This window comes from Raphanus sativus, chromosome 6, assembly GCF_000801105.2.
Source record: "Raphanus sativus cultivar WK10039 chromosome 6, ASM80110v3, whole genome shotgun sequence".
NCBI lineage: Eukaryota > Viridiplantae > Streptophyta > Magnoliopsida > Brassicales > Brassicaceae > Raphanus > Raphanus sativus.
In genome coordinates, this window is record NC_079516.1 from 5708412 (window position 1) to 5723101 (window position 14690).

Consider the following 14690-nt stretch of genomic DNA (forward strand, 5'->3'; position numbering starts at 1 on the left):
ATATTATTAAAAAATTAGAAATCTATTACTATTTCCGTTCCTAAAAAATGGTTGTTCTGGCAAAAACATTGTTTTTAAAAAATGGTTGACAGGAAAAAGAAAGATCTATTCTCCTCGATCGTGGACCGTATCAAGCAGAGAGCAAGAGGATAGACTACTAAATTCCTCTCCACGGCCGGTAAACTAGTCATGCTCCAGAGTGTTCTCTCGGCCATTCCCTCTTATCCCATGTCCTGCTTTAACCTACCAGTGTCGCTTATCAAGCGAATCCAGTCTGCAGTGACTCGCTATTGGTGGGATCATAACGAGAGCTCAAGAAAGATGGCGTGGGTTTCTTGGGACAGTATGGCTAAACTAAAAGCACTAGGGGGATTGGGACTCCGTGACTTTCAAGAATTTAATGTGGCGCTGTTAGCTAAGATTAGCTGGAGGCTTCTCCAAAATCCTCAATGCCTTCTTGGGTTTTATTCGGTAAATACTGTCTGGATAGCGACATCCTTACTGTCACAGCAACCTCATCTATATCACATGGCTGGAGCAGTTTACTCTTAGGAAGGGACCTATTGATCGGATGGATTGTGGGAAATGGTGAATCAATCAACATATGGAGTGATCCTTGGCTGAGCCTTTCTAGCCAACTACGACCATATGGGCCCCCAACCGAACAACACCTCGCCCTATCAGTTTCTGAACTACTGACCCCAGCAACAGGCGAATGAGACATCTCAAAAATTAGGCAAATCCTACCAGAAGAGCTTATTCTAAGCTTAAAACCCAGCATTACCGGGACTCCGAATAGACAAGTCTGGCTGGGTACTAAATCGGGGGATTACTCTACTAAATCTGGTTACTACTCTTCTGTAAACGATGATGATTACAGAGTCCTCCCACCTAACACATGAGGATTCAAATGGAAGAGTAGCGTTTGGAATCTACCTTGTGCACCAAAGATTGCTCTTTTCCTGGAAACTTCTCAAAGGAACAATCCCTGTTGGAGAAAGACTAGTAGAAAGACACATACCAGTGGACCCCTCTGTAGGCGATGCGGCTGCTCAGAATCTATTATTCATCTTTTGTTCCATTGTCGGTTTGCTCAACGGGTGTGGCAACTTGCACCCTTTACTACTGATCTGGATAGCAGAGGAATGATAGATTTGATGCCTAGCTGGGATTCGCTATGTGCGCTTAAGTGCCTCCCCCCTGCAGGAATCACAGACGGCTCCCTGTTCCCATGGATTATTTGGTTGCTCTGGAAAGCGCGCAACAGATATGTTTTCGAAGGCATCTTTGTCTCTCCAGAGAATATACTTTCAACCTCCACCACCTACCAACATCCCCTCTGATGCGGTGGTAATTAGGTCTGATGCGGCGTGGTCAGCTCCACAAACGATGCAGGACTAGGCTGGGTCATACTATCAAGTGGCGGTATCCAATCCTTCAAGGCCTCAGCGAAGTGTGTCATTTCCCCCTTAACAGCGGAAGGACTTGCTCTCCGAGAAGCATTTCGTACCTGCGTCGACTTGGGATTGAAGACGGTTATCTTTGAAGCCGATTCTTCACAACTCATTAAAACTGCTAAGTCTGAAGCTTGCGCTACAGAAATTTATGGTGTGATGGCTGATATTAGCTCCTATGTATTAGCTTTTGATTTTGTTTTCTTCTCTTAGATACCTCGTGAGAGGAATATCTTAACATATAGATTGGCAAAAGATGCGTTGATTGTATCAGGAACCATGGTTGTTGGCGACGCTTTAATAGCTCTCAACTAACTCTTCTTTTTAATTAAATTGGTGTTTCAAAAAAATGGTTGTTTTATGTTTTCTATGAAAAAAAAAACAAATTTTAAGAAAATTAATTGGTTTTATTGGATTACTATTGGCCAAAAATTGTTGAAAATTGAAAACTACGAAAAAAAATTTATTATAGTGATTTAATGCGTTTTCTTAATATGTGTGAAAACACTAAAAAAATCATCTTTTAAAAACAGAGAGAGTATATTATAAGAAAATATATATCTGTACCATTTTTAAATAAACAAAAATGGCCTAATCTAGTTACTTGAAAACATCATTTATCTAAAATAATTATAAAACAAAATTTAAACTTTATATACATATTTCAAATAAAAATAATATGATTAAATAATATAGATATATGTGATTATTTATATGGTACATATAAAAATGCTATTAATTTTATAGTTACTTATATGATGGTATATATAACATACGGTTAATTATATAATAGTGACATGAAAAATAAATTACAACATATTTTTGAAAAATATATCCATGCAGGCGCGAAGATCAAAGGCTAATATATTATTGTTACTTTTATTAATTTGCCGTAGAAAAACATATGTGGAAATAGAGATATTCTAATTGCGTTTAAACAATGCCTAATTCCAAGGAAAACAAACATCAAACATTCCATTGTCTTTGTTAAGTTTACAAATCCCGGCCTTGCGTATCTTCCACTCACATCTTCTACACCCAAACCGTGCAAACAATCTGTCTCTATTCTGTTTGTAGATATCGAAATAATGCGACTCATTTCCCCAGCTGAAACTGCAACTGAATTTTGTATTTCCAAAAACACTAGGTTTAAATTGAAAAAACCACGATCCTCTTGGTGCCATGGTTCGGTCTCCAAGATCATCGTCTCTTGATTTACAATGATATCTCAATGGTAGAGGAGGATCTGCAAGATCATTGATAATCACGACAGTTGTTCTTGGGTTATCGAAACCGGTTAAAGAGAAATCATCTTGAGCGTGAGACATCGCTACACATATACGCATACTCATGATCAAGAGACCAATAAGCACTACTAAAAAACCCATTCCTATATCAACTTTTTTTTCTCTCTCTTAAAGTATTGTATATGAATGAATGGCCCTTTCACTCAATATTCAGTCGTGTATATATCAACACTATAAAATAGTTCCCCTACCAAGCTCTTTTTGGTCAGTAACGTATTCAACGCATTAATCTCAGTAACGATACTCCATATTCAGTCGTATATATATAATCTCTTATTTTAAATAGTTCCCATACCAATCTCTTTTTGGTCAGTATATTCAACGCATTTATCTCAGTAAATATTTTCAAAGCACTAACTTAGTAACATTTTTAATGCACTTTGAAAAATATGCGGTCAAGATAAAACGTATATATACAAGAAAATGTCATCATGATGACCCATAAAGATATTTGTCTATTTCTAGAGTTGGGGGTTTCCTCTGGGACTTGCACATTTGTAGAATACAAATTGTGCTGTCATGTTTGAATATTTTCCGAAGAGCATAAAGTGACATAATTAGTAACCATATATAAATCTTTCAAAAGACTTTATTGTTATTTTTTTCGACTTGAAATGAAGTATTCAAAATAAATAGTGACTTCCACACAAACAAAAAAGAATCAAAAGCACAATCCACATAACTCACTGCACAAAACACAATACCAAAATTAGGCCTAACCAAAATGATAACCAACAGAAAAAAAGACACAGTAGATGATGCTCTAACACTTGTAAAAAAATGAGGTGTCTCTTTGACATATGCAGCTCTCTTGAGAGACTAAAAAATGAGCTTTACAACGCAACGCAAAGGCACTCGGACCTAACACTCGGACCTAGCTAGTTAATCCAATTCATAGAATGCTATTTGTTGAGAGAGGATACGAAAAAAATGATCACATCCAAAAATGTTTACCAATTTCAGAGTATGCCATCAGGTAACTATTAAAAAGAGTCCAGAGAGCAGAGTTCAGAGTGTTTCATAGAAATGTTGGAAGATACAAATTAACAATCGCAAATGGCAAAGAAAATAATAACTAAAGACGACGAAAACAAGTTAATAAGATGTTGCCTGGTGCTGCAGCCTGCTAGATTTTCACCGAGCTTGGAACATAAGAGCACACAATTGGCGACCAGCAATTACTGTTTGCAGAATCTCCTAGATCCACAGTTTTGAAGTATCCATTTTCGCCAATAACGTAAGCCAAATTACGAAAAGTCGAATTATAAGCTCTAATATCAATAACAACAACGACCTTCTTCTTCTCATCAACAAAGAAACTTGCAGAAAAATTCTGAAACCGAGAACCGATTAACGGTTTCATATCAACCGATAGGAACACCTTGTTCCACGACACTGCATTGGGACCAACCTTGCTACTAATCCAAATCTTCAAGGTGTATGCACCAATTTTCTGAAACAAGACAGCAAGCTGCTCTTCTCGAACGCTAGACAGAGACAATGTATCTCCATAGCGACCACGGAAAGGCAGACGCAGACGCGGTCCAAAACTCTCTGTTGTAAAGTTGAAACAGAGTAAAAAGAGTCTTCCTGTTCTTTCTTGTAGTGCAAGCTTCTCTTCAGCAAACAAGTAAGTATTGCCCTTGAGAGACAAGCCACTGTAAAAAAGATGTATATGCCAGTCTGGATTGAAATCAACAACCTTCCAAGAGTTGGAGTTTAAACTAAAGATTTCACACTCACATACTGGGGGGCCCTTTGGTTTCCCGTAGTAACCATACACAAATCTCAAGACTTTGTGGCTACGCTGGGAGTACTTGATCTTATTCTCGTATCCGAGGGCGTATCTATCATATATGTGGTAAGAATCTCTGGGTTGGATCCACCTTGTTTGTCCACTAAAAGGGTTCCAAACAACAAGCCTAGTTCTGTCTTTGGTAACGCATAACAACAAACCCTCGCAGTGAAAGATTTTAATTATGTCGACTCCATCATGAGCAGCGTTGTCTAGGCTAACGAGTTTACCAATAGGCTCTATAGATGGGGATGGATTGAAGAGATTGATGCTCATCAAGTAAACCTTGTATTCGAGCATCATCACCACCTGATACTCCTTCCGCTTTGCTGCTTCATCTCTGTACTTTTTTGTAAAGCTCCGATCCTTTGATAAAGTGTTGTTCCACCTTTTGCAGGTGAATCGAACTCTTCTCAGAGATGTCATCGGAAGCTTAGAGAGCACCTCCTCCTCCATGTCCCTTGGAAGATCCGACATCATCTCCGCTGCTATTGTTTCAGTATTCGAAACCACGGTCCACCAGCCTCTTCTTTTCTGGATTATATATGATTAGGGCTTAACGTAAGGTACAAGGTGTTTGGAAAATTAGGGTTTGGGCTTTAAAGTAGAGTACAAAAATGTGAATGGGATAGATTTTAGCGATATTTTTGTGTGTCTTTTAGGTTATTAATGGGCTTATCCAGCAAGTTATGTGGGGTTTTCTCCATGTTTTGTCTTCATAACTTTGTTATGAAACTGTGCGTACTGATTTACATGATTTTAAGGGGACTATATATTTACATAGAAATTTTAAAAATATTATTATCTTATTATTTTATCGATTTGTGTTATATTTAACACCGGCCCAACTTGAGACCGACAAAATTTATTAATTTATAGAGATTATTAATTTATAGATTATTAATTTATAGAGGTTCTACTGTAGTTAAGTAAGGTCTACATTGCGCACTCTAAAGATGCTTCATAAACAAACCAAATATTTTTTTAGTACTTGCTTGAAGTTCTGTCCCCTAGCAAGTTATCAAGTGTGGAGTAAGTATGTGACCGTAAATAAGGTCAAGGTGTTAGAATGTGACCAAGACACCAACCAAGAAGATCAAAACCAAGTGAATGGAGGGGAAGCTCTGATGATGGTGCAATGGGAATTGATCCAACCAAATTGTGAGAATTATTTTTGTGTGGGCAACAAACTCATAAGGGCTTCAGCACTGTATAGGGCACAAATTGGTGATCATTAAGGGCCAAGAAGAGAATAAGAAGCAATGCTAACGACTAGAGGCTAAGGCCTTTAATTCACAATTAAATTTCTCAAGTTTCAAGATAATAAATTTTAATATTTTTAAAGCTTGATCAATAAACATTTGACAAACAAATAGTTTAATTTAATTTCATAACTAAATTTTATATACAAAAAGCAGCCCAAACTAACTAGGTTTGAGCAAAAAAAATATAAGTAAAACATATTGGGTTATTCAGTTTAAAAATATCTGATTTATACCTATTTTGTAACTAAAACATAAGTAAAATCAACTTTTGGTTTCAAATACCTAATTTTAACCTTTTGTAACCAAAATATAAGTAAAATCGATTTAAAAATAAGAAATGAACATCAACCATGATCATTCAAAATCAAATTAAAAAAATATATAGTTAGTGATAAAAAGAAAAGTAAATAAATGAAAACATAAAATGAAAATCATGTTCTTATGAAATGAAAAACATTGTTTAATGAAAACAAAATCTAAATCTAAATATTTCAAAATTCAACAATCATATTTAACCATCAACTTTCATGTAGTAGAACCACCAATCTTCATGTAATAGATAAATATTTTAGATGTTCAGTATATCTTAATGTATTTTGAATACATATTAGAAATTGAGATCATGTTTGATACAAGATATTTCTAGGGTTTTTGAATGTTTCGGGTTCTATCGGATATCCATTTAGATTCGGGTTCGGTTCGGATAATACTCATAACCCGAAATACCATAAAATAAGATCCATTCGGTATTTATATCAGGTTCGGATCGGTTCGGATTCATTTTTATCAAATCGGATTCGATTCTGATTTTCGGGTTCGGTTTATTTGCCCAGCCCTAATTTTTCGTGTTCTCTTTTTTTTTTTTTTTTTGCTTTTTCACTCTAATATTTTTATTAGAGGATGATCTTATTAGATAATCATCAATGCAAACGTCCTAAGAGTATCATTAGTGATATTTCAATGGATATCTAGAACATATAATATTAATATAACTTATAACTTAATTATATAATAATTAAAATTCAAAGTTAAAAAGTTACCACTCACAATAAAAAGCATAGTCATTATTTTTTCTCGCATTTTTTTGGGTTTCGATTTCTTCACTTTTATGCATTATCTTACAAGGAGAATGTGATCACGTAATCGTTGCTCTTGTTTAACTAGTTAACTAAACTAATTAGTCACTAGAAAAGCAACAATTACTAATCAAAAATGACAAAAAAAAACAGTAACTAGACACAACATTGACAACATAGATTAGGATGGTATGTTCCGTTGGTTGTCTGGTGGTGCAGCTTGGTTGATTCTCACCGAGCTTGGAACATAAGCGCACAAAAGTGGCCAACAATCTCCATTTGCAACACCTCCGAGATCCACTGTTTTGAAGTATCCATTTTCGCCAATGATGTAAGCCATGTTACGAGGAGTGGGGCAAGAAGTAGCTCTAGTCCTATCAATAACCACAACAACCTTCTTCTTCTCGTCAACAAAGAAACTCCCAGTGTGATGCAGAAACAGAAAACCCGTTAATGGTTGCATATCAACTGCTAAGAACACCTTGTTCCACGACACTCCATTGGGGTCAACCTTGCTACTAATCCAAATCTTCAAGTTGAATGTACCTGCACCAGATTTCTGAAACAACACAGCAAGCTGCTCTTCTCTAACACTAGATAGAGTCACTGTATCTCCATAATAACCATCAAACGGCAAAAACAGAGGCGGTCCAAAACTCTCTGTTGTAACGTCGAAACAGAGTAAAACGAGTGTTCCTGCATAACTATATGGAAATGGAAGCTTCTCTGAGGCAAACCAGTAAGTATTGCCCTTGAGAGACAAGCCACGGTAAAAATGCTGTATAACAAAGTCTGGATTCACATCAACAACCTTCCAAGCGTTAGAGTCTAAACTAAATATTTCAAACTCACATACTCGGCGCACTGAGATGTAATCAACCACAAATCTCAAGACTTTGTGGTTACGGGGCGAGTACTCGGTCTTCTTCTCGTATCCGAGAGCGTACCTGTCATGTATGTGGTAAGTATCTCTGGGTTGGATCCACCTTGTTTGTCCATTGAAAGGGTTCCAAACAACAAGCCTTGTTCTGTCTTTGGTGACGCATAACAGCAAACCATCGCAGTGAAAGATGTTAGATATGTCCACGACTTCGTCTAGGCTAACGAGTTTACCTATACGCTCGATAGATGGATTGAGGAGATTGACGCTCATCAAGTGGACCTTGTATTCGAGCATCATCACCACCTGAAACCCCTTCCTCTGCTTCTGCTTTGCTTCACCGATGGACCTTTTTGTAAAGCTTCGATTTTTTGATAAAGTGTTCCAACTTTTGCACGTCAATCTCACTCCTCGCAGAGATGTCATAGGAAGCCTTGAGAGCACCTCCTCTGCAATGTCCCTTGGAAGATCCGATATCATCGTCGCTGTCGTTTCAGTAATGGAAACTAGCAGGATTATCGCAGAGACCCATTAAAAGGGTTCTTTATTTTTTTTTTTTTTACTATTTATCTTGAAAAAAAAAAATTAAAACGCACCCAATCGCAGGCCGCCACCTGTCAGTAGGGTCTGCGAACAGTTCCAAATACCCCCAATTCCCTGGCGATTTTGGTAACGCATTTCTTCATTTTTGTGGGATCTACCATTTACTTTTTCTCTAAATACCCCATCAGGATACTGCAATAAATATGCTCGGGGCTAGGGGTGTCAAAATGGGTCAAATGGGTCAACCCAACCCATAACCCAAATGGGTTGACTGTTAAAGGGTCATGGGTCAACCCAATCCATTTATTAAATGGGTTGGATTGATCTATGACCCATTAAATTGAATGGGTCAGATGGATTAATGGTTTACCCATCAACCCAACATCTTTATAATGAATCATTTTTAAGTTAAGACCAATTTGATTGAATTAAAAAAAAATATTTTTCTGCTTTTTTGGAAAATTGTGTTTTTCCGCTTTCGAAAGAAAATTACGTTTTTCGGTTTTGGCGGGAAATTGCGTTTTCCGGTTTTGGCGGGAAATTGTGTTTTTCTCGGTTCTGGCGGAAAATTGTTTTTCCCGGTTTTGGCGGGAAATTGTTTTTCCGATTTTGGTGGGAAATTGCGTTTTACGGTTTTGGCGGGAAATTGCATTTTTCCGGTTTTGGCGGGAAATTATATTTCTCGTTTTTTGCGGAAAATTGCAATTTTTTCTGTTTTGGCGGGAAATTGCGTTTTTCCGGTTTTGGCGGGAAATTGTGTGTTTCTCGGTTTTGGCGGAAAATTGTTTTTCCCGGTTTTGGCAAAAAATTGTTTTTCCGATTTTTGGCGGGAAATCACGTTTTACGGTTTTGGCAGGAAATTGTATTTTTCCAGTTTTGGCGGGAAATTGCGTTTTTCCGGTTTTTAACAGGAAATTATATTTCTCGGTTTTTGCGGAAAATTGCAATTTTTCGGTTTTTGCGGAAAATTGCGTTTTCCGGTTTTGGCGGGAAATTGTGTTTTTCCGTTTTTGGCGGGAAATTGTGTTTTTCTCGGTTTTGGCGGAAAATTGTTTTTCCCGGTTTTGGCGGAAATTGTTTTTCCGATTTTGGCGGGAAATTGCGTTTTACGGTTTTGGCAGGAAATTGTATTTTTCCGGTTTTGGCGGGAAATTGCGTTTTCCTGTTTTGACATGAAATTATATTTCTCGGTTTTTGCGGAAAATTGCAATTTTTTTGGTTTTTGCGGAAATTGCGTTTTCCGGTTTTGGCGGGAAATTGCGTTTTTCCGTTTTTGGCGGGAAATTGTGTTTTCTCGGTTTTGGCGGAAAATTGTTTTTCCCGGTTTTGGCGGGAAATTGTTTTTCCGATTTTGGCGGGAAATTGCGTTTTACGGTTTTGGCAGGAAATTGTATTTTTCCGGTTTTGGCGGGAAATTGCGTTTTTCCTGTTTTGACATGAAATTATATTTCTCGGTTTTTGCGGGAAAATTGCAATTTTTTTGGTTTTTGCGGAAAATTGCGTTTTCCGGTTTTGGCGGGAAATTGCGTTTTTCCGTTTTTGGCGGGAAATTGTGTTTTCTCGGTTTTGGCGGAAATTGTTTTTCCCGGTTTTGGCGGGAAATTGTTTTTCCGATTTTGGCGGGAAGTTGCGTTTTACGGTTTTGGCGGGAAATTTCATTTTTCCGATTTTGGCGGGAAATTGCGTTTTTCCGGTTTTGACAGGAAATTCTATTTCTCGGTTTTGGCGGAAAATTTCAATTTTCCGGTTTTGTCGGGAAATTGTTTTTTTCCGATTTTGGTGGAAAATTGCATTTCTGGTTGTGGCGGAAAATTTTGTTTTTCTGTTTTTTTGAGAATTTGTTTTTTGATTTTTTGATTTTTTGATTTTTTTTTTAATTAAAATTTTTTAAATGGGTCAGATTTGACCCAACCCAATAGACCTATTTAACTTGTTAACCCATTAACTTGTTAACCCATTAACCTGTTAACCCATTAACCTGTTAACCCATTAACCCATTGAATCAAAAATAAACAGTTCATTTGGGTTAATGGGTCAACTTGGATTGGGTCAACCAATGGGTCATGACCCATTTTGACACCTCTACTCGGGGCTAAAACAGGCTACCCGGGTCCATTTAAGCCCTGTAACTTTAAATCTGTTTTTCTAAATGTCCATTTAAGCCCGTTTAGTTATAAATCTGTTTAGTTTGGTATGGACTGTTTAAATCCATTTACAATTTTTTTTTGGAATTCCATTTTTTTGTCAATAACCTTTTTTGTCATATTTTAAAAGTTTTAATAGTTTTTTATTTGATTTCAAAACTTTATAAAAATAGAAATGAAGACTAAACCAAAAGTTTTATTAAATCTTACATATTAATATCATTAAATATCAACAAATTATAGTATAGGTTTTAAACATAATTATAGTTGGTTTTAAACATAATTATAGCATACCTAAAAAAGAAAAAACAAACTTAATATAATATAATTATTCTGTTTCAGAATACACAAATTATAAAAAGTTTATGAGTTTTTTCTTTAAATATCTTTAAACTTGCTTTAATTTTTTTTTAAATCATAAACAGACCTAAACGAGTGTCAATTTGTTTAATGGGTATATCCGCTAATAAAATGGGTCTAAATAGACTGACCAATTTAAACCTGTTTAGTTTTACATGATAATAAACAGACCACCGGTCAGCCCGTTTATACTAAACTCTTTTGAGTCCGCGAGTTTTGAATCCATTTAAATATCTCTAAGTAGTAGTGTCAGTATTCTTATACCAGACTCATACATGGGGCCGAACCAACAAACCCAAATCACCCACTAAATAATTCACCCGATAAAACCTATAATAAACCTTTAAATTCCTATAATTCGGCTATCAGTTGAACCACCAGCCGAACCTTTTGAGTATTTTTTTTCTTTTGGTTCGTTAAATTTATGTAAATTTGTTAATGGGATTATCGTTGCAATCAAGATTTTCGCGACATTTTGTGTGCCTTTTAGGGTTGTTAATGGTCCTAGTCCATTGTGATTCCTTGGTTGCACCAACATGGATAGTTATCTTACTACTTCTATTAAGGCTTAATCCAGCAAGTTATGTGGGTTTCCTCTATGTTTTGTCTTCATATTCACCTATTAACTTATGTTATGGAACTGTCATTGACGTACTGTATACGGACTAATTTTGTATCCAATATTTTACATAAGTTTCACGTGCTTAGCCATCACTGTTGAGTAAAGTCTCCATTGCACACTAAAGATATCATTGTTTTATACCTGACCCGGACCCGCAGTCAAACCAGCAAAACATGATGACCCAATAAGTAATTCGGTTCGGGTGTTTGAAAATATCAATTATTTGAAATCCAGATTAAACCTGTAAAAACCTTAAATCCGACAATTCAACTACCGATTGAACCACTGACCAAATCAGTGTATTTTTTCTTAGTTTTCTTCAATCTAGTTTATTAAAATCTATTTTATAGTCTAAACAAAAATTTAGCTTTTTTTATTTGTAGTTTTTCATTAATGTTTTGTCTCCTTCGATTTTGTTGAACTTTTTCAAATTTTATCATATATAGTATTGACTAAACTTTTTTATTTATGATTTTTAGAATTTGATGAAGATTAATTATACCACCTTAGAGAGAACTAAAATTAGATGATTTGATTTGGTATTGGTATTGGTTTATTTTGGTTATCACAATCAATTACAATTTTGATATTTTATCTTTGGTTGATTTTGGATTTACAATTAATTTTATCATTCATATTAGATATTTAAACTTTAGTATTTCAAATCTTCATTTGTTTTCTATTATATTTTCTAACTCCTAACTTGTTACAAAAATTGTAGTTTAAATTATTTTGTATGAGAAATGAAAATTAAACTAATAAAACAAAATTTAAATACATTAATATAGCTTTTGAAGAAATATTATATTTCTATTAATTATTTTAATAGGTAGTATATTACTTTATATTATAACTAGTTAATTTATTAACCCGCATAGTTCGTCCGATCCAATAACTAGGTGATCCTGAAAGTTGCCTGGTTCAGAGTTGGATTTAAAAATACTGCTAAAGATGCTTCACAAATCGCTACAAACAAAATATTTTTGAAGTACTTGAATTGCCTGCTTGAGTTTTGTGACTTTTGTCCTCCGATATGTTATATGTGGAAGAAGTATGCGGCCGTAAATAGAGGTCAGTGTAATGGAATGTGACCTAACCAAGAAGAGGAGAACCAAGTGAATGGAGGGGAAGCTTTAACAGTGTTGCAATGGAAAATGATCCAAACAAGCATTGAGAGATTAGTTTGTGTGTGGTAAACAAACTCATAAGGGCTTCAGCACTGAATAAGGCATGAATTAGTGATCATTAAGGGTCCAAGAAGCAACACTTAATAATCAAAAGACAAGGAGCATGTGATCACCTGATTAATTCTCATGTTTAACTAGTACACTAAATAATCAAAAATGACAAAAGATAACAGAGACAACAATGACAAGTTAACAGATTAGGATGGTATGTTCCGTTGGTTGTCTGGTGGTGCAGTTTGATTAATTCTCACCGAGCTTGGAACATAAGAGCACACAAGTGGCCGACTAATATCTCCGTTTGCAAAATCTCCGAGATCGACTGTTTTGAAGTATCCATTTTCGCCAATAATGTAAGCCATGTTACGAGTGGGGCAAGACGTCCCTCTAGTCCTATCAAAACCACAACGACCTTCTTCTTCTCGTCAACAAAGAAACTTCCAGCGCGATTCAGAAACTGAAAACCCGTTAATGGTTTCATATCAACCGCTAAGAACACCTTGTGCCACGACACTCCATTGGGATCAACCTTGCTACTAATCCATATATTCAACGTGTGAGCAGGTGCAGGTGCACCAGATTCCTGATATAACACAGCAATCTGCTCTTCTCTAACGCAAGATAGAATCACCGTGTCTCCATAAACACCAAGAAAAGGCAGAAGCAGACGCGGTCCAAAACTCTCTGTTGTAAAGTTGAGACAGAGTAAAAAGAGTCTTCCTGTTGTTCTTGTAGTGCAAGCTTCTCTTCATCAAACCAGTAAGTATTGCCCTTGAGAGAGACGCCACGGTGAAAAAGCGGTATATACCAGTCTGGATTGAAATCAACGACCTTCCAAGAGTTGGAGTTTAAACTAAAGATTTCAAACTCACATACTGGGGGGCCCTTTGGTTTCCCGTAGTAATCATACACAAATCTCAAGACTTTGTGGCTACGCTGCGAGTACTTGATCTTCTTCTCGTATCCGAGGGCGTATCTATCATGTATGTGGTAAGAATCTCTGGGTTGAATCCATCTTGTCTGCCCATTAAAAGGGTTACAAACAACAAGCCTACTTCTGTCTTTGGTGACGCATAACAATAAACCGCGGCAGTGAAAGATGTTAGATATGTCGACTTCGCTAACGAGTTTACCTATACGCTCTATAGATGGATTGAGGAGATTGACGCTCATCAAGTAAATCTTGTTGTTGAGAATCATCACCACCTGAAACTCTTTCCTCTGCTTCTGCTTTGCAGCAGTGGTGTACTTCTTTGTAAAGCTCCGATCTTTTGATATAGTGTTCCACTTTTTGCAGGTAAATCGCACTCCTCGTAGCGATGTAATCCGAAGCTTGGAGAGCACCTCCTCTGCCATGTCCCTAGGAAGATCCGATATCATCGTCGCTATTGTTTCAATAATCGTGACTCTAGTTGTAAGTAACCTGTACACCACATAAATTTATGGTCATATGTAATTAGGGTTTTAAGCAACATTATAATGGCTTGCAAGACAAGTAACGTTACTGAGTTTAGCCCTTTTCTTTTTATTGATTAGAGTGTCTATTTAAGCATTGTTTTTTATTCATTGTTTTAGAAAGTTTCGAGTTTAATAAACTAGAAAGTTTCCTTTTTTACTGATTTTTTTGACATGGTTATTGATTTAATTCACGAGATTCTTGGAATTAATTCTTGATTGAGTAAAACATATCCCAAGTTATGTGGGTGGGACTATAGTTGCAATCCAGGATCAAGACACTTTACCTATGTTTTTCTATTTGGGTGCTTTTAATTTAGCTTTGTTATTGCTCCTAGTCCATTGCGATTCCTTAGTTGCACCAACATCTCTAGTTATCTACTTATCTTACAACCTCCATGAAGGCTTATCCAGCAAGTTATGTGGGTTTATGTTTGTGTTCATCGTTGCCCAAAAAAAATGTTTGCGTTGTTCATCTTCACGTATCAACTTATGTTGTGTAATTTTCATTCGTATACTGATTTACAGCTGGTTTCTTTGTCCTCAGAATTTATATCACCCTTTAAGTGAAGTAGTGAACAAACTCAGACACATCAAGTCAAAAG

General features: G+C 36.2%; 2 protein-coding genes and 1 pseudogene across 3 annotated transcripts; all 3 read right to left on the minus strand.

Moving 5' to 3' along the window:
* Positions 1 to 3731: 3731 nt before the first annotated feature.
* LOC108835326 (F-box/kelch-repeat protein At3g16740-like) lies at positions 3732 to 5180 on the minus strand. The gene has a single exon (XM_018608596.2). It carries the CDS (start codon positions 5034 to 5036, stop codon positions 3888 to 3890), a length of 1149 nt encoding a protein of 382 aa, XP_018464098.1. The 5' UTR covers positions 5037 to 5180; the 3' UTR covers positions 3732 to 3887.
* Positions 5181 to 6893: 1713 nt separating this feature from the next.
* On the minus strand, positions 6894 to 8295 carry LOC130495976 (F-box/kelch-repeat protein At3g16740-like). 2 transcript variants are annotated; one of them, XM_056987664.1, is made up of 2 exons: positions 8011 to 8295; positions 6894 to 7929 (listed from the first exon to the last, which is right to left on the minus strand). In XM_056987664.1, exons 1-2 carry the CDS (start codon positions 8255 to 8257, stop codon positions 7079 to 7081), a joined length of 1098 nt encoding a protein of 365 aa, XP_056843644.1. In that variant the 5' UTR covers positions 8258 to 8295; the 3' UTR covers positions 6894 to 7078. The 2 variants fall into 2 exon arrangements, with proteins under 2 accessions (XP_056843644.1, XP_056843643.1); XM_056987663.1 differs by having other exon boundaries at positions 6894 to 8295.
* Positions 8296 to 12659: 4364 nt separating this feature from the next.
* Positions 12660 to 14118, minus strand: LOC130496255 (F-box/kelch-repeat protein At3g16740-like; annotated as a pseudogene).
* Positions 14119 to 14690: the final 572 nt, after the last annotated feature.